At 47.2% G+C, this 27,452-nt stretch overlaps 1 protein-coding gene across 1 annotated transcript in view; it reads left to right on the top strand.

Moving 5' to 3' along the window:
* COL5A1 (collagen type V alpha 1 chain) overlaps positions 1 to 27,452 on the top strand; it is a 154,446-nt gene that overhangs the window by 101,413 nt on the left and 25,581 nt on the right. Inside the window, exons 21-38 of the mRNA XM_068414160.1 lie at positions 1,256 to 1,309; positions 2,534 to 2,578; positions 3,191 to 3,244; positions 3,865 to 3,909; positions 5,108 to 5,161; positions 7,466 to 7,510; positions 9,056 to 9,109; positions 11,123 to 11,167; positions 12,277 to 12,330; positions 13,997 to 14,104; positions 14,392 to 14,445; positions 15,610 to 15,663; positions 20,156 to 20,200; positions 20,378 to 20,431; positions 21,419 to 21,463; positions 22,529 to 22,582; positions 23,167 to 23,220; positions 26,471 to 26,524. Of these exons, the coding sequence (XP_068270261.1) occupies positions 1,256 to 1,309; positions 2,534 to 2,578; positions 3,191 to 3,244; positions 3,865 to 3,909; positions 5,108 to 5,161; positions 7,466 to 7,510; positions 9,056 to 9,109; positions 11,123 to 11,167; positions 12,277 to 12,330; positions 13,997 to 14,104; positions 14,392 to 14,445; positions 15,610 to 15,663; positions 20,156 to 20,200; positions 20,378 to 20,431; positions 21,419 to 21,463; positions 22,529 to 22,582; positions 23,167 to 23,220; positions 26,471 to 26,524 (972 nt within the window). The remainder of the gene's footprint in view (positions 1 to 1,255; positions 1,310 to 2,533; positions 2,579 to 3,190; positions 3,245 to 3,864; positions 3,910 to 5,107; positions 5,162 to 7,465; positions 7,511 to 9,055; positions 9,110 to 11,122; positions 11,168 to 12,276; positions 12,331 to 13,996; positions 14,105 to 14,391; positions 14,446 to 15,609; positions 15,664 to 20,155; positions 20,201 to 20,377; positions 20,432 to 21,418; positions 21,464 to 22,528; positions 22,583 to 23,166; positions 23,221 to 26,470; positions 26,525 to 27,452) is intronic.

Here is a 27,452-nt window from a genome sequence, read left to right as displayed (position 1 = left end):
ATAACTGAAACTAGTGGTGGGACTTCAAAATTCCGTTCTCTTCATTCTGCTCTGTTTCTTTCCAGTTCCCATCCCCAGTTGACACAAGCAGTTTCTGCTCTGCTGGTGCCCAGTGTGCAAAGCTTTAGCCCATGAAGGTCTCCAGGGGCTGGGACCGACCACCTGGTCGATGCATCCAGTTTGTGCTGGAAACTGCGTGTTTTGCAGGATCGAAATCCCCGTGGCCTCGAAGATCAGACATTTTCATAATGTCTCCTGTTTTATCCTGTAACATTTCATTTTAATTCCTCTGTCCTCTCTGCATCATAAAAAGGGACATATAATATTTGGGCAGATAAAACTGCCCATCATTCAGGGACAAACTTCCTCTGTGACAGTGAACGAGCACCATCCTTGTGAATACCCAGAGTCCTCCTACGGTCCCTGATTTGAGAAAGGGCTTGTGTTTAACAGGCGAGCTTTCAGATCTGCAGTCTTGTGGGGCACACAAGACCCCATCCCTTTCCTTTCACTATGAACCTACCTGAAGGCTCAGGGTAGAGGAGGTGCCAGGGGGTGATTTGCAAAGGCTCCTGTTCAATGAATACATTTCTCTCTGCTTATTCAATGTGATCATCCAATCCTACCGATTTGCATAAAGACGATGCGAGGTTAAATCTGGTGAGAAAGCTAGAAATGGAAAAAACACCATGATACCAGGAATCCTGACCAGTTTAAGGTTAAAGAACCAAATGCATTTGAAAATGTACATTTATGCTGCAGGCTGAAAACCTTTTCCAGCCTTGCTGACTTGTATAGATTGTCAATGATAAAAATTAAATCTGGAGAGATTTTGAAATGCTAAACCTAACGATCCATTAGCGGTATCAGGTCATTCTTCATAACACTCCCCGGCTAGAATGACCTAGCTGCAAAGGGTTTTGCATCATGTGCATTATAGGGTAATCCAGGAATATGATTAAATTAATAAAAAAAGTTGGTGTAAGTGGGCCTTCTTCCAATGCAAAGAATAAATGTCTGTGCCTAGATTATTTATCTTTATAATTCAAGAATATGTGCACACGGGATTTCTCTTACCGGTTTGTAAACCAAGCAAGCTGCTGTTATTGCAAAACCAGCAAGGTCATTGCCGTGCCAGCCCCGACGCTTCCCCAGGCAGAGCGGTGCTCAGCCCTGCACGAGCACACCCCGATCCACGCTCACGGCAGCGCAGGGGAGGACTGGAAACTCTAACCCCATTTGTTTCTCCCAACAGGGACCCCGAGGACTGTTGGGACCGAAGGGGCCGCCAGGACCCCCGGGGCCACCGGTGAGTTCCCGGGGCTGCTGCCCTCCTCAGGCAGCCAGCGGAGCTTTCTGGGCAAAATACCCTGTCCCCATTAGTCATTCAAGCAGATAATACAGCTGCATAATGTTACACATCTGTGCCACAAAAACAAGTGGTGTTCAAAAAAAGCTATGGCTCAAAGTCCATATTCTCCCCCATTTTCAGTGGTGTCACGTCCATTTACGGCAGCTCAAGATTTGACCCACCTGAGTAAATATTAATGCCTCGCTCAGGCTGAAAGGGAAGAATGAGAGTTATTAACACAGTGGCTTTGCTGGTACCTTTTGCCTGAGGGCTGGTGAGACTTTAAAGCAGTTTGTTCATATTTTGGGTGAAAGCCACAGAAAGAATGTGCCGGTTTTTTATTCGGGAGACAGTCACCTTATCTGTCGTGCGCTGCTGGAAGTGCTGATGCAGGGGCTTTCTCCATAAATCACTGCAGCTCGCTCAAGTCGCAGAACTTAAAAACCAAAACCCGGGCTGCTGCTAGAGCTAAAGGGGTCAGCATTTAACGGTGAGCGTTGTGAAGCCCTTAACCCCTCCTGGGACGTGAAGACATCTTCAGTTCGAGCTCCTAGTCCTGCTGAAATTTAATGGGTACAGGATCTGCTCCAAACCATCTCACATCGCACGAGCATGCCGTTACACCCAGACAAGTTGCCTCACCAGAGCAAAACGGTGGCGGGGGAACCCCCACTGGGACATCTCTAGTTGACCATGTACCATGTTACCCCCTTAGTGAAGATGCTCAGGGTGTGTTTGACCCCAGTTGCCTTTTGTGGTTCAATCCTCATTTCGGCACGAGGCAGCGCAGCCCTGTTGGCTTCACCCTCTGCCTTGTTGAACGATACATTCATGTCCCAAACAAGGTGTTTTGTCTGGTTGTTCCCTTTCATTTGCTGCTCCACTCCTGCTCGCTGTCGGAGGCGATCGGCTGTGATACTTAGCCAGGATTTGCTTAACCTGGTGCTGGTTCTGCCTCACGGGCAGGTTAAACCAGTGGGGAAAACACTGAAATGACTTTTTAAAGTGTAAACTGGATTCATGGAATTGGCTGCTTTACTAAACACCTTTAGAAAATTGTTCCCTTTCCATGCAGCCCAAAGGGCCTCCTGATGTTTTGTTATTTTTATGGCAATTTCTCTGTTTTTGTGGTGAAAAATAACGAGATATTTTCTTAGTGCTGTTTTTTAAATCCTTTCTCAGGGTGTGGCTGGTATGGATGGACAAACAGGTCCCAAGGGGAATGTGGTAAGTTTTTACTGCAAATTTCACGGACCGTTCAGATATTATATAGAACGAAATGTAAAATGTACTATCTTAAATTAGATTTGCTAATTGCTTTTTAGCCTTGTCTAGATTCCTATCAGAGCCTGGGAAAACCACAGAGGGTGTCTTCCTACAGCAAACGGATGTTAATTTATTATAATTTCTGATGGAATTACACATTATTTCCCCGTGAAAGATTTTCATTTTCATAGAGATGTGTGTTGTTCTAATGAATATCAAAATATAGTAATTTAACTGAGGGGAAAAAAAAATCTCTGTGTGCCTCATACTTTGTACTAATCAGATGAAATGGACTCCCCACAAAAGCCAGGTTGTGTTAAGCCCTGCTCAGCTTACTTGGGCTCTGTGTCCATGCAGAGAAGTGAGTGTGCCCTGAAATAACTTCACCCCTCCTTATCCCCCGGCGGAGAGAAGCTGTTTCCCTTTCCCAGGAGCTCTCCGTTACCGGCGGCGGGTCAGAGATGGTGTCGAGAGGGTGCGGGGTTGTGTGGGGCCAGGAGCCGCGGTGCCCAGGGAAGCATCGGCTCCGCTCTCACCTCTCCTGCCTTCAACTCTGCCCTTGTCTCCTTGCAGGGTCCCCAGGGTGAGCCAGGTCCCCCAGGACAGCAGGGTAACCCAGGTGCTCAGGTAAGAGGAAAACTCCTTTTCCACGGGTAGGAAAAAGGAATGAGGATTTTGAACAAGCTTCGCTCCCCTGCCAGAGACAGGACCAGCAATACAGAGATTTGCTGGGAACTGGCTTGATGATACATCGCTGGCCCAAAATCTTCCTGCAAATGCTCCCAGTTTCAGATCCCCCTGGTTCTCACCTGGCTTTTGCTGCTGTGACGCAAAGCCAAAGCCAGGTCCAAGCAGTCTCTTTGGCCGAGCCACAACGTGTGGCTCATGTCTGATTTTTAGCATCCCACGGTCCAGTTGCTCTGGAGCCAGATGGGTAATACAGCTGTCCGAGCCTTGCTGTCAGCCTTCTCCACGGCACTCAGCAAGTCTTGCTGCTCAGAGCATCTCTGTTTCCATCCTGGGGATGAGCCTGGCTGCACGCAGCGGAGCGGTGCACCTCTCCAGAGGAGGCAAACCATGCAAAAATGAAATTTTATCTCTCGCAAGACATTTTGAGAATGAATGGAGCTGGGGAAATCCCCAGCCGTTGCAGACACTAGAATGATGCTCAGCTGAGGCACTGCCAAAATGCATTTGGAAGGAATAACTTGTTCCTTAATGACTGTAGTTTTTTTTTCTTTTCACAGGGTCTTCCAGGTCCGCAAGGCGCGATCGGTCCCCCAGGAGAGAAAGTACGTGTAAATGCTGCAGCTCTGACCTAAGACAACTGTTGCCATTAATATGGATTTGCTACTTCAGCTGCTCTTTTGCCCCATATGCAACATCTGTTTGCAGCCGTGTCTATGAAAGTCTAATGCCTCTCATTCCAGACAGAAGAGAGACCAGAAAGCACGGTTTACCTCTAATTCATAATATTTGCATTCATTTCCCCTCTTAATAGAAACATTTTGAAGGCAGCCTATGGTAAAACATTAGGAGAAGACTGAAAATTGTCGTTTTCTGTGGGCTAAATGCCTGGAAGTCTGAGCGGGATGGTAATGGGAAGAGCCCGTGGATTTGGCTCACTCAGCTGAGATCCCCTCCCTCTGCCTGCTCCCCGCTCCCCCCCTGAGCCAGCTCGCTCTGATTCTCCGTTACTGTTGGCATGGGGTAGATGTTGGCCTTGGTTCCCCCAGGCAGCCAGGATTTAAACGCAGGATTTAAACAAGGGGAACAGTTTTGCCTACAGAGGAGTAACTCTAAGGGTGTTTTCTCAGCTCCCGTTGAGCAGGGACACCGCATGCGTCCCGGGAGAATCCCCAGCTTGCGTTGGCAGCGTGGGGTGGACCCAAATTATCGATAATTCTCCTGTGGAAGAGCATGCTAGGAGTTCTGCCAGATAAAGGGCTCTTGGGTTTCAGTGCTGAGTCACACACTCGCAGCAGCAGCATCACTACTACTTGGTGGTGTGAGAAATCAGGGGGTTACTTAATTAAAAAGGTAATAATTGAATGGTGTTAAAGCAGCACGCACAGTCAATTGGGGGAGCTCCACTCTTCCTTAGCCAGTTAATCATCTTGCCACTTGTCACCAAGAACGGGCATTTCTCAGTCCAGGGAGCCCCATAGTTTGATATCCTCCAGCTTGTCCTTGTACACACGTGCAGCATCGTGCCCTTTCGGCAGGGCGGCAGCTCGATGCCTCATGCCCCGGTGTGCCCTGGGGAGCTCTCATTGCTGTATTGTGTCTGTATGTGTGCGGTGCTGGCACTGACAGCTCTGCCCACAGAAATGAGCAGACTCCTTACAAATCATGGCAACTTTTTGAACAGACTCACCTCTCTGCAGCCTTTCACAGCGAGGAAAAACAAGAAATGTGTCTGAAAATCCCCGTCCTCTGATGCTCTGGGGAATCTGACCATTGCAGCTGTTGATTTTCTGTTTGTTTTAGGGGCCGCTGGGCAAACCTGGTCTTCCTGGCATGCCTGGGGCAGATGGTCCTCCGGTAAGTTGTTCTCTCCTAGGTCTCTGCTTGACACCAGGGCTGTTGGGCCTGATCCTGCACCCATCCACCCTGGGGTGCACCATGGACTTATGAAGCATGGGAGCCAGCAAGGTCAGGCTCACCCTGCCTGTGTTTGGCTATGTTGAAGGGTTTTTGTTTGAGAAGCCCTGTCCCTTGTCCAAGCTTTGCTCAGCCTCACAGTGCAGCAGTAGGTACTTCTCACCATTTCTTCGGGCCTCTCTTTCCCCTCCTCCTGTTTCTTCTCTCTGTTTTACGTAGGTTGGCAGCTCACCGAGGTAGGGATGGTCTCCTGTGTGTGTGTTTTTGTGTACCACAGCTTTAGCACGAGGTGGTCCTTGTCTCGCTCGGGGCCGCTGGGCACTGCTGCAGAACGGTGATAAGAACAGGTTGAAATTGCACGTCAATGTTGTATTCTTGCAGCTTCCTGCTAATCCTACTTTAAATGTCATTTGCTCCTTGCTTTAGAAATTGGTGTGAAAAATCTCTGGCCTTTAAACCTGATCTCACCTCAGAGGCACCTGGTTTGAAGAGTGACAAATGTAAAATAGTTACATTCCACTAATGCAAATGCAGAACGTGGCAAAAAAAATTACATTTCCCACCCTGGGATTGTCATTCCTATGGAGGACATTCAAACACTTGTACGGTTGTTAGCTGAGTTAGCAGAGCAGCTAAAGCAAAGCCCAGAACATCTCTGAGGCTGTAGCTTTCGATGTGAAATTCCTACAGCAGCCTCCGGGGAAGTTCAGCTGGAGCAGATGCCGGGTCTATTTTTATGCAGGCTGAAGGCAGTCTCAGACCTGCATGCTGGGCACGTGTGGGTCTGCATGGACACAGGGCCTTTGCCACAGGTAGCCCTGTACCTTGCAGACAGCTTGTAAGTTTGCAAGCATGTGGGTTGCTCTTTCCAAGGACAAAAACCCGCCCATGTTCTCTTTATAGAAATTGGTTTTGGAAGAGATCTGAAAATCCCTGGGGGCCTGAAGCATCTTTCTGCAAAAGCCAACCAAGTTGCTCATCAATTTTTGATCTTAGTAGCAGTAAATGGAGATGGGTGTTTGGAAAATGGTGATGATTTAGTATAGAGTGGACAAGGGCTTTTGAAATCTTGCTGCACTTCCATTTTGCCTTCCCTGGGGTGCAGATATCAGGAGCTGAAGGCAAGCATGGTTAGATGCCCCCTGTTTGTGCACTGATGCTCTTGGTGCCATTTAAACTCACAGGACAAATTTAGATTGCATTTTCTCCTACATTTTGTTGAAGTATAAATGACAGCTGCCATTTTGTCTCTTTATTAAACCAGCGTGTTTTATGAAATCTGTCTTGTCTGGCATTCCTGTTCTGATGGAAAAGTCTTATGATTTTACTTGTTATATTGCTGGAAAGTCACTTGTGTATTTAGAAGGGAGTTCATAAGTAAAGAAACCATTGAGTGCGGAAGGTCTCAGTGGCTTTAGGGCAGCTGGATGTGCTCTCATCATTACAAAAGGAAAGGCCCATGGGGGTGCAGTGAGTGCCCTCGCAGGGAGCTTATTGCTTCTGAACAAATATTGCCAACCAAAGAGTCATCTTCCATCCTGGCTCCGTTTTGGTTCCGACAGTAGGAAAATCAACACTTAAAAACACTTCCATGGATTTCCCCCATTTCTCACTAATCCTCCAAGCTCTATCTGAGGCAATTCACGCTTTTGTTTTCTGCTGACTGCAATCCCAGCAAAAGGCTGTGAATGAGAATGTGTTGGAAGCTCTTGGATGTTGAGTTATTCAGCATCAAATCCCAAGAGGAATGCTGGCCAGCATCCAGCCAGCTGCCATCCATCATGAGATCTTGTAATGGACTCTAGGAATTAGGAAATTAATGAGGGACTCTGACTAGTCTGGGCATCTTGTGACCTTCACAAGTTTGCTGACACACAGGGTTAATTTTATCTGTTTTTCTATCTGCAAAATTTTTATGCTGCTTGCTGCTGAACTCACTGAAATGTTCTAATATGTGAAGAATATTGCAAAATGGTTTGTGCTTCTCTGCTGAAAGGCGGTGAAAAGTAAAAGTATAAATAACCAGGTGGAATACCACCAAGGATGCAAATACTGCTCTCTTCCTTTTGGGGAAAGCTTACTCTTGCAACTTCAAGGGGGCTACTTGTATCAGTAAGAGCTTCCTGGAGAGCAACAGTTCTCTTACAAATAAATCATAGCTGCCTGAGCGAGCTTGTTGGCTTCTGAAACATTAGACGTGCACTAAACCCATTTTCCTCTTCTCTTTGTCTTGTTTATTGATAGGGTCATCCTGGCAAGGAAGGTCCTCCTGGAGAGAAGGGGAGTCAGGTAGGTGTCAACAAGACCTTCATCACTGCTAAGAGGAAGGTTGTGGTAGCTGGATGGAGACAGATCTCCATGGGGCTCCGGGGATGGCTGGGCAGCCAGGGGATGTGGGTCAGTGAAGGTGGCAAGAACCAAACCCTGTTGAAATTTGAAAACTGTGCCCAGTTTCCATCTGTGTGGGACTCTCTTCTGGTGCTTGGGCTGGTCTTTTCTCCACTCCTCCCAGCTTTCCTGGCAAGCAGCACTCCATAGCCCAGTGAATGTGAAAACTGAAACTGTGAAGGGGAGCCTTCTCTTAATCAGATGCAAATAAATATCCTTCGTGGCACAGCAAATGCAGAAAAAAACCTCTTTTTGTATTCCTTTTTCTTCCTCTCCCCCTCAAAGTCCCTCTTTAACAATATATATGAGAGTATTGCTGGAGGCTAGAGTCCTTGAATTATACAGTCGTCCATCTGCCTGGGAGATTGACCATCTGCATTCCTGCTGTGTCCTGTTCAGTTGGAAAACATTGTTTGTCAAAAGTCTTTGATTAGAGCGCAGTCCGGTTTGATGGACGTCCACTTGAGCCTTGCTTGGGTGCTGCACAGACCACAACCCACGGCTGCAGCCGCTTGTCAGGCTGGCTTCACATGAGGCCAAAAATTCAAATGTTGGTCTCTGCAGAATATGAGAAGCCAATACGTGGTTGTGCCGGGGCTGCCCGTGCTGGGAGACGTTCAGCAAACATCAGGAAGGTGATCTCGGAGCAGTGCTGGTGCTGCAGGTCTCCTCCAGCCGACACTCGTGCGAGGTCTGGGATGTTGATGGATGTGTCGGCTTTGTCTGGCTGTCAGGCTGGAAAAAATGGTCCGTCTCAGGCTGGGAGAAGTGGAAGGGTGTTTGTTTAGTTAGGGCATTGAGCAAAATAAAAGCCAACTGGGTTCAATAAAGAGCATGATTTATTTGCAGATCTAAGACAGCGTGGCAGCGAGGGTGGGAAGGAGAGCTTTGCAGGGCATGTATCGGGCACCGTGTCTAGCACAGCTCGTGGTGTCCCTGGAGATTCACAGCTTTATGGCCAGAAAGGAGCTTTGCTGAGGCCAAAGGACATCACCCCGAGGCTTGTGCCTCAAGCAGTAACTCCTCTCTGTGATCATCATCATCACAAGCTCTGCTGTGTTACTGTGAAACCAGGATGGTTTGGGAGGGGGGAGACAGCAGAGCATGTTCTTCCTCTTTCAGAGTTGTTCTTTAATCCAAAACACAGATCATCGATCTTACATATAAATCCCATTTCTAACAAGTCGTTGCTGTCTTGATCCTTCTCATCCTCCTTTCCTGCTGTATGGATCTTTGCCGTTGGCTCAACCCAGTGCACCTGCTCAAGGTGATGCTCCTGTAGCTCTCTGTGCTATTTTGAGCTATTTTCAGCTGGCTGCTGCCATTTCTCCCCAGTCTGAAGCAGACAGATGACTGGGGTATTTGTTTTCCACACATTCTCCTTGTTGCTGCGCCTTTGTGTTGATTTTTGATGTGTTTTCCTTGTTTGCATTTTTTTCACCCCAGGGTCCACCAGGTCCTCAGGGCCCCATTGGTTATCCAGGACCACGTGGAGTCAAGGTAAGGAGAATGCAGAAGCAGTGTCCGTGGCATTGCTTGTTCAACTCGAGTTCTCCGGCTTGTGCTGGAGGTGGACCCTGCCAGTGGGCACAGATACCCTACCAGGACGCTTAGGGCCACCACTAACAATATTTACTGCTCAAGCGAGCCTTGGTCCAGCGTCTTCTCTCAGGCCGTGAGGATTACAAGTCCCCTGCTCCCCAATAACCTCTCCTAGCATCGTTCAGCGCTTTGGAGACATTTCTCTTTTAATTCTTCGTGAGCATGGCTCTGTCCCATTCCAATCGTTTCCAGTTTACAACCAAAGTAAATCTCAGCCAGAATGTGAGAACTTTAACAAGGCTTGTTAATAAAACAAAATAGCCTATTACTAAAACAAAGCCAGCTTTTCATGCTCCTGATCCAAAACCTTGTTAGAGGAAGCTTGTGTGTCTCAGCAATGTGCTTTTTCACTGGACTGAATTCCAGCTCTTTCCTCGTTCCTGCAGCCCTTGCATGCTGATAAGAAGGCAGTGGGTGTTTTTTTTTCCCCTGTTCAGCTCTGGCTGTTATGCCCATCAAGATGTATTAGTTCAGGTGCAGATGCATCCCGCATCCCAAAGGTCCAATGAATCTGCAGGGATCTGTGCCAGCAGGTACAAAGGCAGCTTGGGGACTGACTATAGGTGATGTTAAGCCGTCTTAAACCCCCTTGTATATTTTTTCAATAGCGGAAACCCATTTGCTGTTCTGCCTTCAGAATTTAAGCGGGATGTATTTAACCAAAGCAAGCTTTCACCTCGTTTCATGCAAGGTTGCAGATGGAGACGTAGTGGTCCATTAGGGAATGGCTTGATGTTGTGTTTACCACTAAAGTGGAACTGTTCCACATTAGAATGATCTAGAGAAAGTGTGTCATGCACCAAACCCATAGTGCATACAGACAAGGTTTTGCTTCCTACGAGCAGCGTTCTATTAACTGCACGAGCCTCCAGTTTGGAAAAAAAAAATGCGTCTCATTGGATTTGCAGCTATAAATAACTTTCAGATCTTGCCTCGCTTACCAGAACCCCGTTCTGCTGCACAAATTTTGATGTACTTTTAATTACACTTTTTCTTGACATGCTTAAAGGGAAGAAAAAATTTAAAATATTCCAAGCAAAATATTATTCCTCAAAAAAACAAAAAAGCTTCTGTTTTTCATTGTAAGAGTTGCACTGCACAGTGCAGCTGGTGTAGACACCTGAGGGTGATGTTTCATCCCAAGAGGCAGGATAGATGGGAAGTTTGGGGGTCCAACAGTTTGGGCTGGTGGCATAGCAGGGGGCAGATCCTGGCCACACTCAGCACCTCCGGGCTGAACACCATGTCTTGGCGAAGCTTTGGAGGGCTTCTGCACTGTGTCACAAGTGCACACACCAGTCCTGTTACTTCTTTTTCCCCCTCCTTTGGGTGCCTAAATGTAGTTAAAAAAAAAAATAGCGCATGTCCAGAGGTGAGCACCATGGTAAAAAAGGGCCAAGCTGAAGCTTTGGGGGTGTGGGACACGGTGCTGCTGCCCACTGCAGAGCAGCACAGAAATCTCTGACTGTGTGCTGGGAGATTTTAAAATGAATTCACTTCCCAAGTGTCCACGCACAGCTCGAGCTCTGTTTTTTTCTGTGAATACTTGAGTGAACTCAGCGTGCTGGCAAGGCGTTTGAGGAAATGGTATTTTGGAAAATATGCGCAGAAAAAATTTTCATAGTGAGTTTTATCCCTGGAAACATAATTCCTGGGCAGGGAACAGGCAGCGAGCACCAGTCCCAGCTGCCCAATGAAGTCAGCAGACGTTTGTGACTATCAGGTACTCGCTGGTGACCCAGAAGCCAGATGTCAGTGGCTGATATTTGATTAGCAATATGTTTAGGAGCATCACAGTTTGCAGAGATACTGTTGTCAACATCGGAGGAAGCAAAGATCACCATGATTAATGATTCTTTAGTCTTAAGCTTACCTATACCCTTGTAACACCTTTTTTTTATCTCCTGCAAGGGAGCAGATGGTGTTCGTGGATTGAAAGGCACTAAAGGTGAAAAGGTGAGTTAATACTGCACGTTTGGATTGATTTTCTACAGCCTCTGAGCATTTTTGCAGACCCATCCCGCAGGATGCTCCCCGTGACATCTTCCCTTGCACAGGGGCTGAGCACCCAAAGGACTGGTACCCTCTGTGTTTTTGGAGCGGGCACAGGCTAGGTACCTGCCATGATGTTCTGCCACATTTTGGCTTGTACCTGGGAGTGATTGAGCTTCTGTGGTGTCCTCAGGTTTTGAGCTGTTTGCTGGGGCCAGCCATTACTGATAGCTCAGGATCCAGTGTCAGGATGATTTCCTCCTGACAAAATTTGAGTGATTCAATGGAGCTGAAGGGTTTGTGGTGTGTTACAGCTGGATACCAGCATATGGGATATGCTGCCCAGCCCGGTCATCAGTGCAGCTTGTGAAACCCAAGTCAATAAGAAAGTCAACACAATCTGTCTCTGCATGTCTCAGAGATGCATTTGGTTCCTCCCAGAGGAAGAACAGGAGGTGGAGAAAAATCTTTCCTGCTCCTACAAACAGATCCGTGTTCCTTCGTTCCTGCTCCCAGCAATTCGGCAGCAAAGCCCGCAGTTTTAGCGAGGGAATCCTGACAGGGACCTTCCAAACTTTAAAAGTCTCTCTGGGAACTGTGTCTTCATTGCCTACGAGAGATTTGCTGTAGGATGAAATACATTATTGATTTGAGCTCTGCAATTAAACCTTCTTGGCTGAAAGAAATATTGCCACTGTCCTAGAGGTTGCCTCAAAGCATGGTGTAAAACATCCTCCATGAAAATAAAACCAGTTGTACTTCAGAAATAATTGGTTCCCAGTACTGTCAAGGTCTTGTTATTCATATCGGGCCAGATTTGAGATCTTGACTTGCAGCCAGGACGGGATGTAGGGAATACTGGCTGTGATCCCTCTGGGACCTCGGCGGTCACAGCCTGGCTGAGTTTCCATGCCCATTTGTGCACACCAAAGACTTACAGAAGGCAATGTGATGAGCAGTCAGGAACCTGATTTTGTCCTCCTTGGTAGGAGCTGTACAGTGAGGCTAGAGAAGCCTTTTTTCTTTTTTTCCATCTATACACCTTGTCTGTTTTTTTCCCCTCTGTTATTTAGGGTGAAGATGGCTTCCCCGGCTTCAAAGGTGATATGGGCATCAAAGGAGACCGGGTAAGAGTCTGTGGCTGATGGGATCTGGTAGTACTTTGCCTTTCAAGCCCATGTGTTATCGTGCAAACACAGCTCGGGGAGAGCAGCAAGGTGGGCTCTTGTCGGAGTCCTTCTGGCACATCCAATCCCGAAACAGGAACTCAGGAATTTCATGTTCACGTCAAGCACAGCAGCTGTAAATCCCTAAATTCGCTAATCCCACCCTGAAGGTAAAATAAAAGTGGGTAATAATAGAGGGCCCTGTCTTGCTGCTTTGGCTGCTAGGAATACTGCATGATCCAGCTGGATCATATATTTATTTCCAGTATCTCTTTTCCTCCATAATATTACATCTGGGATCTGGTGGGCATCTTTATTTGCTGAGCATAATTGTTCATCCATACCCTCAACATGAAGTGTAAAGTTACCAGGAACACGCTTTAATAGAAACCGAAGCAGAGCTGTGAGAACTGCCAAGCGTGGAGTGTTATTTGAGACACCTATCTTTAGCAGCAGGGCATGTTGCCTGGTCCCAAAAGCTTTTAAAACCAGTGGAACACCCGAAACCCCAGATCACGCTTGGGTGCGGGCAGTGGCTGCAGCACGTCTGTCTGTCCTCCGCACCCAGCCCTTGGGGACAGGGGGCTGTCCTCGTCCCCTCTCCGAGTGATGCATCGCCTGGGGCTTGGTGTCTGCCTGAGCTCTGAAGCCCTCCTGGGGATCAAGAAGATCTCTGCCATCATTCATCCCCATGTTTAAAGGAAAAGTGGATGTCCTGCGTGAAGGCTTGTAAAAGTAGATATCAAATCCTCCATTTCTCTGGGCATTTAATTGTGTAATTGAACAGTTAAAACCATTGAGGGCTTCCCCAGCCCCCACTTCTTGCCAATTTAGAAGGCCCAAAGGTGGCACCTCTGTGAGGTGGCTCCTGTCCTTGCTAAATGCAGATAGACATAAGCTCCTTCAAACAAAGCTCACGACTCCCATTCCCACCAGCAAGCTCTTTGTGTTTAAGATGAGCAATGAAAGGACAAGGGGTGCTCAAGAGCCTCACGGATAGATCTGTGTCCACCCAGCTTCTGGTGAGCAAGAAGAAGGCTGCCTGTGTTCGCAGAGTGGAAGCATCTCCTGTTACCCTGTGTGACAAAATGACAACTGTTGTTTTGTGTGCTGGAGCCTGGAGTGTCACAACAATTCGCGTTAATAGCTCGGTCCTCTCCGCTCTCAGATTTCCTAATGATTTTCAGCACAAAAGCTCCAGCCCAGTCTTTCGCCTCCGGTTGCCAGGTTCAACCCTCAATTAAACACTTCCCAGGGCTTGCTCACGCATCAAACTGCGATTTGGGAACCGGGAGGTAGGGAAAAGGATGCGTTGCAATCAGAGCTAATGAAGGCTGTGTTGGTGGAGAGGTGCTGCGTGTGGATGGGATAATTGGGCTGCAGGAGGAGATGGCTGTTGTGGGAGATAATGGCCAGGGTGTGCTAATAAAAGCTCGGTGCTCTAATAATGGTCTGCAATTGACTCAATGGCACTCTCGTCTGAGCCTCTTGGTGAAGACCAGCTTTCTCCATGAGTTGTATTAGCAGCTCCATGGAGTATCTGATTGTAGCCGTGAGGGTATTGCTGTCAGCAAACACAGGGTCTGGGACCTGCCTGCCCTGTCAATGCTTGTCTTGTGATTAACAGGGGGAAATTGGACCTCCTGGCCCCCGAGGTGAGGACGGTCCTGAAGGTCCCAAAGGTCGCTCTGGCCCCAATGGAGATCCTGGTCCTCTTGGTCCTGCTGGAGAGAAGGTGAGTCTCAAGGATGGAATCTCTCAGGGGTGTTTTACAGTAAATCCCACTTTTCTTTGGGTGTCTTGGGTGGGTGGCCAGGGCAGTGCCCAGCATGGGGGTGGTGGTTGTAGGGCAGAGGGACGAAGAGGAGCTGTAGGAGCTTTGTGTGAAGGCTGGCCTGAGTTATTCAACTTAAAGACCAAAGGAGACCCAGGGGGAGATGGTTTTACTGCAGTGACGTGACTTGAGTGAGTTGAGACATTGGTCACTTTGCCCACGGTAACACACTTTTATTTGTGTTTCAGGGAAAACTCGGCGTGCCAGGACTGCCCGGCTACCCGGGCAGGCAGGGCCCGAAGGTAACTCGTCCGGGTTCAGTCCTCGGGAGGTACGGGGTGCGCTGGGGAGGTGGGACAGCAGCATTTCCCACCACACAGTCCCTCCTTCCCACCCACACAGGACAAATTTATAGATGAGTAAAAATAGCTGCCAGCCCTTAGCTGGGGGAAATCAGTGGCTGGTTCTGCATAGCTTCGGTGTCCTGCCAAGCGGTGGGAAGGGATGCAGCAGGACGGGGGCTGCAGCACGTGCAGGGCTGCTTTGATGATGGGTATGAACGGGCTCCATGTGAGCTTTCATGCTAGTAATAGGCATAATAGTCCTTCTCCTTGTGTTACGTTTTATATCTTCAAAGATCTGCGCTAGTGTTAGCTAATTAATTAAGGAGAATAGCTAATGAATCAAGGTCTCCATGAAATTAAAATAAAACTGCCATTTGCAGATTTACAAACATTCTTTGTATCATATCTACACACCCACCTTCATTTGGACCATTTTCAAATGTTCTTTTCAAGTTAAAACTGTGAATTCCACTACATAGACTAAGGCTGCGGCCTAGTTTTTACATGCCCCGGAGACTTTGGGAACTTACGTTTTCGTTAACTTTTTTAAGAATCATATTTTATTATTTGTGTTTGTTGCTTGTAAAAAAAACAGGTTTGTTTAACACCGCAGAGAAAATTATCTGCAAGAGTTTTTCCTGTTTGTGGTGTTGATGGTTTATTTTTTAATTTGCATTTTATATCTAGGGTAGGGGGTTTTTTTGCATTTCTTTGACTAATTCGTATTTTAAAAGCATCAGCAGCTGTTCTCCAGGCACTCACATCAGAAAGGAACAAGCCAGGAGTTAAATTTTCATGTGCAACATAGCGACTTAGGAGGTAAAACACAAAAGCCTGCCTGTTCCCCAGGCGCCCGGCTTGGGCCTTTGCAGTGACTCCTAATGAGGCATGGACCTGTTTTTTTGTTATTTTTGGATGAAATTTAGTTTCTTCAGTCATTTTGAATCTGTCTTCAGTTTTGTTTTTATTAAAGGAAGGTTTAAAAAAGCCACGTTGGGAGCTGTAGACGTCACGGGCACTGGCTGGGGGTTATTCCAGGCCAGCGGGCGCCTGGCGTGGATGGACAGAGCTGCCCCTTTCGGTGGCTTGAACCGTGCTCTCTCTCTTTGCTCTTCCCCCAAGGGCTCAATCGGCTTCCCAGGATTTCCAGGCGCCAACGGAGAGAAGGGCACACGGGTAAGAGCCACTTTGTCTCGCCACTTTGGTGACTTTTTCTCTCCAAAGAAAGGTCCTTGGGCAGGACGTGGGGGATGCTCCGTTGCAGGCGGCTGCTCCGATCGCTGTTGCATGAAGGGGTTGCTCCAAGAAGGGTCAACCCACCCGCTCACAGCCCACAACGAGGTCCCTGGCGCAGGAAGGGCAGGACTGGCAAGAGCCTGGAGCAGGCAAGAGGCTCCCGAGGCTGGCTGTTGGAGGGGAGGATGCCAGTAACAGCACGGCCAGCTCTGCAGACAGCAGCTTTCCAATTAAACACTGGAAATTTTTCCCTCAAGATATTTTAAGAGATTTCTCTGAACCTGAATCTTTCCCATGCTGTCAGACTTTGCTCAGGGCACGAAGAGCTTTTTAATTAACAGTAATCATTAGCGATGGGTGAATCTGTTCAAAAGCAGCAAGAACCGTCTTTAGCCTAACTTGAGATTCAAAATGCTTAGATGAAAACACTCTTACAAGTTCTTCCTTTTAATAAGCGGAGCTCTTCTAAATTCATAAACACCCTTAGAATATGGGGACTCCGTCCTCCAGACTTGTCTCTACCTCTCACCCCACCTCCACAGACTTTGCTCCTGAGTAGGGATTGTCTAAATACACTGGTGATTTTTTTTTTTTGGTTTGTGGAAGACATGCTTGAATTAGGGGATTCAGAGTACAAATATAAAGTCATTTTCTGTACCAGCTCTGGTCCCAGGGACAAAAAGGGGGAGTGAGGAGAGCAAGTGGAATTAGTTTCCCTTTTACTCTCATTTAAATACAAATGACTTCTAACAGACGTGTTTGATAGGAGCCCAGAAGATATAAATCACTTTGCACTGCATTAATAGCATGCCACTGAATTTTGGTTTATATCCACCCTCCCTTTTTTTTTTTTCCACTGAGTAATTTTCATTTCATTCTGAACTACAAATGCAGCATCCTCTCTCCCCTCCCTCTGCTCCGGGCAGGAGGAGGGAGGCCATGAATAAGGCAGCTGCCACAACAGCCTTGAATTCACTGTAGCCTTATAATTACCACCTGCTTTATCAAATATACAGCAATAAAATCCTTGGGCTGGGTTTTTGGGTGGTGTAAAACAGGGCATTGGCACTGCAGCAGGGTAGGACATGCTGCTTTGCATCCCCGAGCATCCCCATCCCTCTTGCTCCATCTGCTAATTTTATTCTGGTGGAGAATGGACAGCCAGACTGCTGGGATGGGAAACCTGTCAGGGAGCGGAGCAGGTACCAGGAGCTGGTCATCTGAGACTGGAAAAAACCCCAAGGGTTAGGCAGGGTGAATATTGGCAGTGTCCAGGCTGAAAGGGATTGAGGAGGGAGGAGGCGTGCTGGGAAGGGGGCCCAGCTTCAGGCCCAAGCAATGGTAAGACAAGAAAAGACAAAAAATCAGCAGTTTCCTCACTTTTATTCTAAGTGAGCTTTGTGCTCTTAGGAGGGAGGTAGTGAGGACACTCAGTTACCCCTTGGCATGCCACACATTTCTTCAGTTTAGGAATTGAAAAGGTTTTTTTTTTTTTGCATTTCAAGTTCAGAAGCTCATATAGTCCTGGCTCAGGAGTTGGGAGGTGCCTGGTGGACACTGTCCCACTCCTGGCCCAGGTCGGCCTCCAAAACCTCTGGTGTAAAGGAAGGAGACAGGAATTTGGGGAGAAATTAGGGGGTTTTTTTTGTGCATGGGGAGCAGGAGCAGGGGCAGCACCCCAACCCCTAAGGGGGAGCACGGTCTGGCACGCCTCTGTCGAATAGAAATATGTTGGCTTGTTTTATGGTCATTTTAATTTTTTTTCTCTCCAATGTGTGATTAGACCATTTCTGCCATTTTACACCCAATCCAGCAGCTTGCACTTGTTTTATGAGTGTATTTGTATGGGGGAGAGAGAGAAGATTTTAATGGACAAATCTCTCCTTTAGTAACAGGAGCCCAGCTTGAAAATTTTTTAAGAACAGTAGAAATACTGATTTTCAGTAACTGTTTTGGTATCCTCCTTTTTTTAGGTCCCAAGTATCTGATTTGAAATAAGTGAAAAGCAATTATATATCGAACATTAGACTGAGCTGGGATCACGCTGCGCCAAACCAAATGGAGGCCATCAACTTCATTTAAGCCTCATAGAGTTAGGCTTGATAAATTCCCCTCTGTTCCTCCTGAGACCACTAAATTTGCTATTTTTATGAGCATGTCCACATATAGTCAAGAGAGTTTTTAAGATCTGCTTCTCTGGTGCATTGTGGAGTAACCCAGTTTGCAGCTGAAACAACCAAAAAATCGCTTGTTTGTCTTTTCTTTTTCCACGGTGTTACTATGATGCTATTCAAGGCAGTTGTGTCCAAAATAATATGAATTACACGTTTCTATTATGATTGTCATCATATAGGAATGGAAATAAGCTTTCCAGCTCATTATTTCAGCAACATGAGTAGTCTTTAAGTCCTTAAATAATAAAAAAAAGGTGAAACCCGAAGGTACCAGAGCAGTACCAGCAGGTCCTGCCAGCACGGGCGGCTGAATTTCGATGCTGGCAGATCTTGCACCACTAAAGCTCCCCAAACCTGAAACCGCCGCTTCTGGCTGTTCAGCTGCACAAAAGGGCTGCCAAAGTTAAAAATGAGAGGGGAAAAAAAAGGTTGTTTGGAGTTTTTGGCCAAGTGTGACCTGTTAAATATCGGGACAGTTTTGGCGAGCGGCTGCTCATCGGTGCCTGTTCTCACCCAGCTGCCCGCAGCCGGAGGCGAGCTTGGGTGCGCTTGCTTGGACGTTTTCCAAACCTGATCATAAAATCAATAGTTAGACATGAATAAGCGGTCTTATTTTTAGAGTTAATAGGCCTCTGCCATTAGCACAGGGTAATAGATCTCCCTGCTCGCCCGGTCTGACAGAGCCTGGGGGGTGCGTGGAGGGACCGAAATCCAGCCATTTATTTGGGTGCCTAGAAAATAATCTGAATTTAGATGCCTTTAGCTTGGTATCCGTGTTTGAAAAATACAGGTCTGTGTACATTTACAGCATGATATAAATTCTTAGCAGCAGTACATAGTGCTGTATGCATGATTAATGATAGTAATAAGCAGGGGAAAATTTTGCTTAAAAATAGAATTGAAGGAGGAGAGGAGTGTGAGCCACCTCCCTGCAGGTAGCCCCACACACTCCTCTCCACCTGCTCTGAATTTAGCCTCCCGTAGCTAAAGGAAAAGCAGCTGGAGTACTTTAAAATGATTTTTGTAATTAATTAAAAACAGGTATGCCAGCAGGGTTTATTAAATGGAGCCACAGAACAAGGAGGATTCAGCAGGATTAATTTTAGTAGCTTGAAGAAAGTTGATTGTAAAGTTTTCCAGCTCCTGTTTTATGTTCGCCTGGTTAATGAGTGCCAAATAGGAGAAGACAAGATTGTGAGATGATGGATTTGGGGCAGAAAATGGCAAGTGATATTTTAAGCATTCTGTGTTCCTTACATAGAAAGCAAGTCTTTCTCTTCCTTCCTTTAATAGGTGATGTGTAAAAATAGTGGATGGCAGGTCCAAAGGAAGAAAGTTAAACCTGTGGGTGTTTTTTTTGGTAACACGACACTCAGCCAAAATAGTGTTTTCAGGGAACAAGCTCTGGGCCATTAGTTTTCTTTGAGACGCGGGGTAATGGAGCTGAACGTAATGCCAGATTTAGGACCCAGCCGTCTCGGTCTCTTTTTCTGTCAGAATTAATCACAGTCCCCCATTACAGGGAGCTGAGCGCATCTGTCAGATCTCATCAGCCCGCTGCTTTGTCGCGGCTGCAAAACAATGTCTTAAATTACTTGTTTAGCACAAAGTTCACAGAGACGAAGGAAGATTTGTAAATATGTGGGGCAGCTTAATTGGCTTGTGCGGCGTAAAATAACTGCTCGGAGCAGGAACCCTGCTCTGCTGCTGTCGTTCCTTAAATATTGAGCAGTACAGATCTCACAACACGTGTGTGCGTCGGTGTGAGCCAGCCGGGGCCAGGAGCAGCCCTTCCCCACGGCGGGAGCTGGGTGAAGGGACGAGCGGAGATCGGTGGGAAAAGGGATTAGAGGTTTTGGGGTGGCAGAGTTGAAGAGGTTTGTTTTTTGCTGGCTCTGGTGTGTTGGCTGGCTTTTTAGGAGGCTGCATGGTCTGAGTGGGTGGCCTCATCTTTGAAAGTCTTTGTGGTGTTTTAAAGGACTTGGGATGCTTTTTCTTCAGAGATTCCTTCCCTCAGATGGTAGATGTCATCTGGGCATTGGGATTACTGTCCAGACCTGCCCAAGCATTAAAAATTAAAATAAATACAAGAATCAGGAGATGAAAGTAAACCTGCTGTTGTCCTTTTCATTATAAACGAGGACTGGAGAGATTTTGGGGGCAGTTTGTGTGCAATAGGCTCCGTTGCGGGTTCATCTGCTGCGAGCTCAGCCTGCGATGCTGGCCACTAACTCCTCTGTGTTTCTTTTTCGTTCCAGGGGACACCTGGCAAACCAGGTCCAAGGGGGCAGCGCGGTCCGACGGTAATGTTCCATTTCTTCATTTCTGTGCCTTTTGAAAGCTCGTTAAAAGCAGGAGAAAGTGTGATCTGGTCTCATTGACCCAGTGCAGCTCAGGCACGTGGGTGCTTTGCCTGATCACAACGTAGTGCTGTGGGTAGCAAAAAAGAGCTAAAATATAATCTTTTGTGTCTTTTTAAGGGTCCACGTGGGGAAAGAGGCCCTAGGGGAAGCACCGGGAAGCCTGGCCCAAAGGTAAGGTTTTGGGGAGCTTATGATGGTAATTAGGAATGGAATTGTGTCCTAAAAACTGTCAGTATAAGAGACCGTCTGGTTTATTGCCCTCTATTTCCCTTCTCTCCTTTCTCCACTGTATTGTGAAAGCTGAGCCCTCCTGATCTCCATTGCCCAGCCAAATGTCTCATAACCCACCCGTAAAGTATATGCACAGATCCTAGAAGTGTGTTGGTCCACATTTCAGGAGGACATGAAGTGCATGCACAAGTTAAGAGCCATTGCAACCAGAAGGGGAGGGAGCACCCCCATGTCAGGGACCAGCACAACCCTACATCCACTGACACTTCCCCATAGCCCTATTTTTAGGTGTTTAAGTAGCATTTGAACCACCTTAGAGGCTTCAGGCTGTGCCATGGGCGACGGGGCACGTATTGCTGCTGGGCTCCAGAACCTTGCACCTTGCCCAGCCGCTTTACATGCACACTGTGCGCCCACGATTGGTCACTGGGCACAACAGAGGTTTTTTGGCCAGCCCATCTGGAGGCATGCTCGGCTCCAGAACCTGCTGCAGAGACCGATTAAGTGACCATCAATCGCCGGGCACGATGGAAGCAAAGCTTTTGTAGCGAGACATTGTCACCACCGTGCTGCCGGCTTTAAAAATAAATGTCTCTGCTTTGTGTCGGCATGAATTTTTGATAAATACCTCGTCTTTGCGGCAGCATTTATCTCTTGGAGGGAGGCTGTTATCTGGTGGAAATATCCTGAGCTCACTGACGTTATCTTTCCTGTATTTTTATTAAGAGATGTGGGGGGAACGAGCAGCTGCTCGTTTGTTCCAGGGGATGCTGCTCCTGATGCAGAATTATTAACACAGAGGGGCCAGGGGAGCCGGTGGGGTGTGGTGTCACCGTGGGCTTGGTGCCATTTGAAGTCTTTGTGCATAGCAGCTGCAATGGTGATATATGTATTTTAATGACATGTTGTTTTGTTTACTCATAAAAGGGCAACTCTGGAGGTGATGGTCCCCCTGGTCCTCCTGGCGAAAGGGTAAGACAAGCTGGTGGGGCTAAAGCGGGACTCAGCCCAAGCCCGTTAGTTTAACACGGCAGATGAAGCGGGTTTGGAGGGCTGAGATGGTGCTGAGGGTTTTTTGCAGTGAGCATCCTACCAAGTACCCTGGGAAGCAGAGCGGGGTGGGCAGCTCGCTGGAGACAGGACATGGCTTAGCGTACCTCGGTCAGCAAAAAGGAAAAATCTGTTTAGAAATCCGTGGGGAAACGTGCTTGTGTGGAGAGAGGTCTCACAAGTCACCTACAGCCCTTAGGTTCCTTCTGAGCTCTCCAAGGAAGGCTTGAATGGGACCTTGGGTGTCCTGTGTGAGCGTCGCTCCATGGGAAAAGGGAAAAGTCAGCCATGGGCTTTGTGCAGCCAGGCAGAGCCCCGGTTTGCTGGAGGAGGTTGTCCTCTAGGACCTCATGCTGCTTTCCCCAGGTTAGAGCACTCTAGGTAGAAAATATTGAAACAATGAGACTTTCATGATTTTTTGCCTCAATTTCTAATTTTTTTTTTTCCTGGGTTTTGTTTGTAAATTTTCTACAAAATTGCCCAGGGAGGAAATACATGAAATTAGTCCCTGCTTTGCGTCTGCTGGTTGTGACTGCAGGGGCGAGAGGGGAGCCACGCTCTGAAGAGCATCAGTTGCCTTGCAGCACTGGCCCCAAAGCCACTGGCCTCTCTTTTTTTCATTCCTGTATGAGCTGGTAGCTCCCAGGTGCTCTTACTTGAGCTGGGATGGGAAAAGCCCTATTTTTCACAGCACTGGGAGGGAAAGGCACAAAGCAGTTCATAGCCCTCTTCATGTTTGTGGTGCTTTTTGCAGCTGGCCAGGCCACTCGGTTAAACATGCCCAGTGGTTCTTACCTCTCCACAGATTTTTTTTTCCAAGGGATGGCCCCATGCAGCTGCATTTTGCATTTTGGGGCATTCCTTTGGGGTAGAAGGAGCTGGCTTTCCCTATCTTTGTGCTTATCTGCTCTTCACACAGAGCTGGTATTTCATAGTAAAGCGTTATATGTTCCTTAACCACATTTTCTGGCTTGTTTTGCATCCCAGGGACCACCAGGGCCTCAAGGACCGACTGGATTTCCTGGACCAAAAGGCCCCCCTGTAAGTAACTCTCTTTCTAGAACATGCAAAGCAATACATAAAGTCTTTCCCATCCAGCTGTGATTGCCTGTGCCAGCTCAGTCTTAGCTGCTGCTCTCACAAGCGGTGACGTACCCAATAAAAGGCATTACTGAGACATCATGATAATAACCCGACAGTTTAAGATTTTAAATAGCCAAGTAAATTGCAGCTGATTATAAATGTTCATTTCCTAATGACTCAATATCACTAGGATCTTTCATGGTTGCTCTGTTCTTTATTTTCCCTCTGTATACTGGGAGGACAGCACCACAGAGTAACACTTCTGTCTGCAATTATTATACACTGGTGGGGGATCTCAGAAACCTTTCTGGAGTGATTTCCTTCCCTGTGGTGGACAGCACGCTCCCACTCTGGACCTGTAAGATAAATCTTTCCTTTGGGAGATGTGTGGGAAAGGACCGTATCTTTTAGGGTTCTAAGCACCCTCATTTCACTGTAAAATGGATGGGCACTAATGCAGGATGTGAGCAGGTTTCAGTCCTTATCAGTTTTACTACTTGAGCATTGGTCATGTTCTTTCTCACCCTGGTTTTCTGCTGTAGGGTCCTCCTGGGAAGGATGGATTGCCTGGTCACCCCGGACAGAGAGGAGAAACTGTAAGTAGCCAAAAATCTTGAGCAGATCATTAGTCCTGAGTCTTGTCTTGCTAGTTGGTTTTTCTAAACCCTTCTGTGCAGCTGGGGAGATGTGACCACACGTTTGGTTTCCCTGAAGGCCTGCATCTCTCCAGCTGCACGGGATGGTCTATGGGAAGCAACCCTCTTCTGAGCAGGACGGGTTGGTCTACTGATGATTTATGTGGAGGTTGTGCACCAACCTCTCTCTCGCTGTCCCTTTAGTAGATTGTGGAGGTCAATGTGTGCATCATGCAAGGAGAAAATGCGAGTGGAGGGATGTAGTGATGATGACAACCGGCATTGGAGGCAGTTGGGTTTCTGCTGTGATGGGTGCTGCAGAGGCAGCTCCTCGCGAGGTGGGAGGGTGTTGGCTGGGGCTGAGTCTGGGTCAGCACCAGCACTTGGTGTGGCTCTTGCTTTCATGGAGCAGCAGCTGGGGGGTGATTTCTGAGCAGCACCTGCAAACGGGCTCTGTACCCCGAGGACTCGCTGAAGCGCTCGTCCCTTTGGCCTCCCAAGGGGGAAGGCTGTGCCTCCACTCTCCAGAGCATTATGGGTAACCTCTGTGCTTTATCTCCCACTCTGTCCTTTAGAGATGTGCAGGTTTTACATCTCGCTGATCCAGAGATGTAACTCTAGGGCTGTGATAGCAGAGATTTTTCATGCAAGACGGGCTCCATCTTTCGCAAGCTCAGCTTTCCGCATGCGGCTACGTTAGGTCAGGGGCAGTTTTATTTCCTCTGGAACCTGCAATGGGGAGAAATAAACGATTTTCACTTCTTGATGACCATGTGGCCAATGCCAAGAACTGTTGCGTAGAGTTACAGAGAGAGTAAGGGTTACAGCCCAGTTTTGGCAGTGCTTGTTTTGAGAGGAAGGCAATTTCTGGCCAAGATGAGTGGTTGCGATGGTTTTGCTCGAGTTTTTCTGTCCGCACCGGTTACTGCAGCATGCTCATGTATCAGCCACTTGCCTCAGCACCTAAGAAGAGCATCTCTGCTGACGCTGCCTTTGAGCCAAAGCTACACATAAGGGCCTCGCTGAGTTTTGCTTAAGCCCCCTCCAGCAATAATCCCTTGCTGCAACGCAGGGAGCAGCTCCTGGCTCTTTAGGTACCTCGCTGTATCGTTCCCATCCTGCTTTGTCCCTTTTAAAAGGTTTTGTTGCACAGATGTAATCATTGTTTCTCACCAAAGGAGAACGATGAGGCATGTGGAAGGTATGATAACCCTGGCTGTCGTGCGTCTCCAGTGGTCTGTTTTCTGCACCTTTTTTTGCTTGAAGGGTTCCCTGAGCAAAACTGCCCCTTCTGCCATGTATTCCTCTGCATGCAGGAATTAGTATCTTTCTGTTTGGCATTTTTGGAGATGTTTATTTTTTTTTCCTTGGCTGTTTACAATCCAGCTCATAAACTGTTGTTGTTGGTGTGTCCTTCTTCCCAACACTGCATGTTGCATGTTAGCAGATAGACCTTTTTGTTATGTGTTTATTTTACAGGATAAAAACACAACAACTTTCTCTACCCAGCTTTGTATTTTTCTCCACTGCCTTTCCAAGCAAATGAGCATTAAAAAGCTTTGCACATGATGCATTTTTTTCCCCTCAACTAATACAACAATTTTATTAACTTGCCTGGTATTTGCTAAGCAAGACAATGCAAATACTGCTCAGTGCAACACCAGATATTTATTTACACTCCATAAGACTGACTTTAAGGCGATGGTTGTGCCATTTTTTTGAACACACAGTCCTCAGGTCAGGATTAACTTAAAGCTGAAGAGTTTTCACCTGCCAGAGCCCGATTGTGACATTTAGTCTTCCTTCGTTGAGTTATCTGTAACATCCAGGGCACCTACACTCAAATTAGAAGTACTAGTAAAAACTTTACTTGCATCTGCTGTCATCAGCTTGGAAAAAAGCATCAACCACCAAGTCTATATGAATGGAGAATGGGCTTTCAATTATTTCGGGTCTGAAGGTGTTCACTAATAGCTTTCTCCGCTCATTGCAGCAGGAGCTTGCCTACCACTGGCAAATGCTTCCAGAAAACCAAAGATCTGTTAATCTGTGCCATCAACAAGCTTGCAAAGGTCACTTTGCCTTGCACCTGCATGTCCTGTGCAGACCCAGGTAGCAGTAGTCCCTTTTTTGTCCTCCTTTCCTTACACAGTGCCCCAAAAGCAAGGAGAGAAACACAAACGAATTAAATATTATTTCCACATCAGTAGCCTTGTTAGCGCACTCTGTACCTTCACGCAAGAAAACCTAGAATTGGAATCTGTGTGTCAAAGAGTTCCCTGTATTTTACTTTCCATTTAGTAATAAATAGGCACGCTGAAAGATACTGAAATATTTGGCCATATTAGATTTACAAAGATTGGATCTAAAAAAAAAAAAAGAAAACCATTAAAAGCTCTGTGCCCAAGGCTCAGGCAGGATAAAAGGAAACCCCTTTCTTTAGATTAATAAGAAAAGTCCTGCACAAGACTGGCTGAAATATTTTTCTACGATAAGAGTTTAAATTGTATATCAGTTTCACAAAGGTGTTTTGCCATTTCCCCATCAGTGACAGGATATCTTCTGTGATCCGCAGACAGCTATAGAATAGCGTTGAGTAGTTTTTTTAGCATGACACATTACCGTTGGCTTGGGATTTATCTGATCCTCTTTTGTGGCAATGAGAAAATAGCCTGTGTGCCCTAAATGCCATTTCTCAAGCTTGTCGGCATGCGATAGTAAGAATGATAATTAATGTGCTTTTTAAAGAGTGGCTTAGGAGAGCTAAACGATTGCAGTGGTGATAGTTCGTTATTGTCGCTCTTCAAAATGTCATTATAAGTAGCTGTCATGGAGACTTCGCTGCTCATCAACATTTGGAGAGAAACACGTTTGTGATTTCTTTCAACAGATGTTGATGAAGGAAATAAAGCTTCACTCAGTCCCCAGGGCTGGTGGGTTGTGGGCTTCAGCGGGGCTGGAGATTGGGGCTGCCGGGGCCAAAAGTGGTCACCCAGCCTCTGACCTCCTGGGAGCTAAGCCTAAAACAGAGCTAAGCCTAAGCCAGGATCCATTTTCTGTTTGATTTCTTGTTTCTTTTGTTTTTGGGTGTCCACCTGTTCCTGGTCAGTGGTTTCACCAGAGGAGCAGCAGTTGGGTGGCAGTCTGTGACCTCGCTGGGGCACTCCTTGGCAGAAGTGTCATCTCTCTCTCTTTTCCCTTTCTCTAACAGGGTTTCCAAGGGAAGACTGGCCCTCCAGGACCCCCTGGTGTCGTAGGCCCTCAGGTAAGAAACAAATGCTCATGTTTGTACAGCCCTCTGCAGCTCATCTTCACCAGTTCGGCACAGCAGCTCTCACAGCTCTGATGGTTCAGCTGGAGAATACAGCACAGAGACTCCTCTTCCAGGGAAGGCAAAGTCCTGTTGAAACCAGCTTGCTGGCTTTGAAATTCCTGGCCAGGGTGTGAAATACCCCAGCGGGTCCCAGCCCACCTTGTCGAGGTGTTAGGATGGCATTTAGACAACGTGCCTGAAGGCTGTTGTAAATAAGGTGGCTCCTGTGACCTTAACAGAGCTACCTTGGTGTAAAATTGGTGTAGGGTGAGAGAGAGACCAGCTACACACAACCTCACCGAAAGACCTTAAGCAACCAGGGAGTTGAACGTGATCTCAAGGGCAGTGTAAGCGTGATGCAAGAGTGCTCTTACACGTTGTTATGAAGCAATACATCCCTCTTTAATATAAAGTGCTGCTGGGTTCTGTCAGAGTTGGGCTATTTTTCTTTTAGTCACAATGAACTCTGTGCAATCTGGAAATAGTAACTGCACAGCCAGAATTTGTACCCCTGAAGTACAGCCGTGTAAGGCTCGTGCATCAGTTTTGTAGGCAGAGTCCTAGACTGCGCAGGACTGGCTTTGGGTTGGGGCTTCTTTCCTGAACTGCTGGGTAGGTCGTTCTTTAATCACAAAGTAATTAATTTGTCCTCCTTGATGATGAAGTCCCTGATTTGTAAATTCCCTGATTAGGGGCAATTCCCTGACTGTGTCTGTCTTCTCAAGTGCAAATTAGCTTCTATGGCAATTTTATCTGGCTCTGCTGCGCGCAGTTAGCGTGATCTGTGGTTGCTGAGCGAGCGCGACGTTATCGTTCTGCTCACGCTAAGTGGCACCCTGCAGCGTGACGTGAATCACAACCACCGTCCCAGCGGACACCA

This window comes from Nyctibius grandis, chromosome 16, assembly GCF_013368605.1.
Source record: "Nyctibius grandis isolate bNycGra1 chromosome 16, bNycGra1.pri, whole genome shotgun sequence".
In the NCBI taxonomy this organism is placed as follows: domain Eukaryota; kingdom Metazoa; phylum Chordata; class Aves; order Nyctibiiformes; family Nyctibiidae; genus Nyctibius; species Nyctibius grandis.
This window is presented reverse-complemented; position numbering and strand designations above follow the sequence as displayed.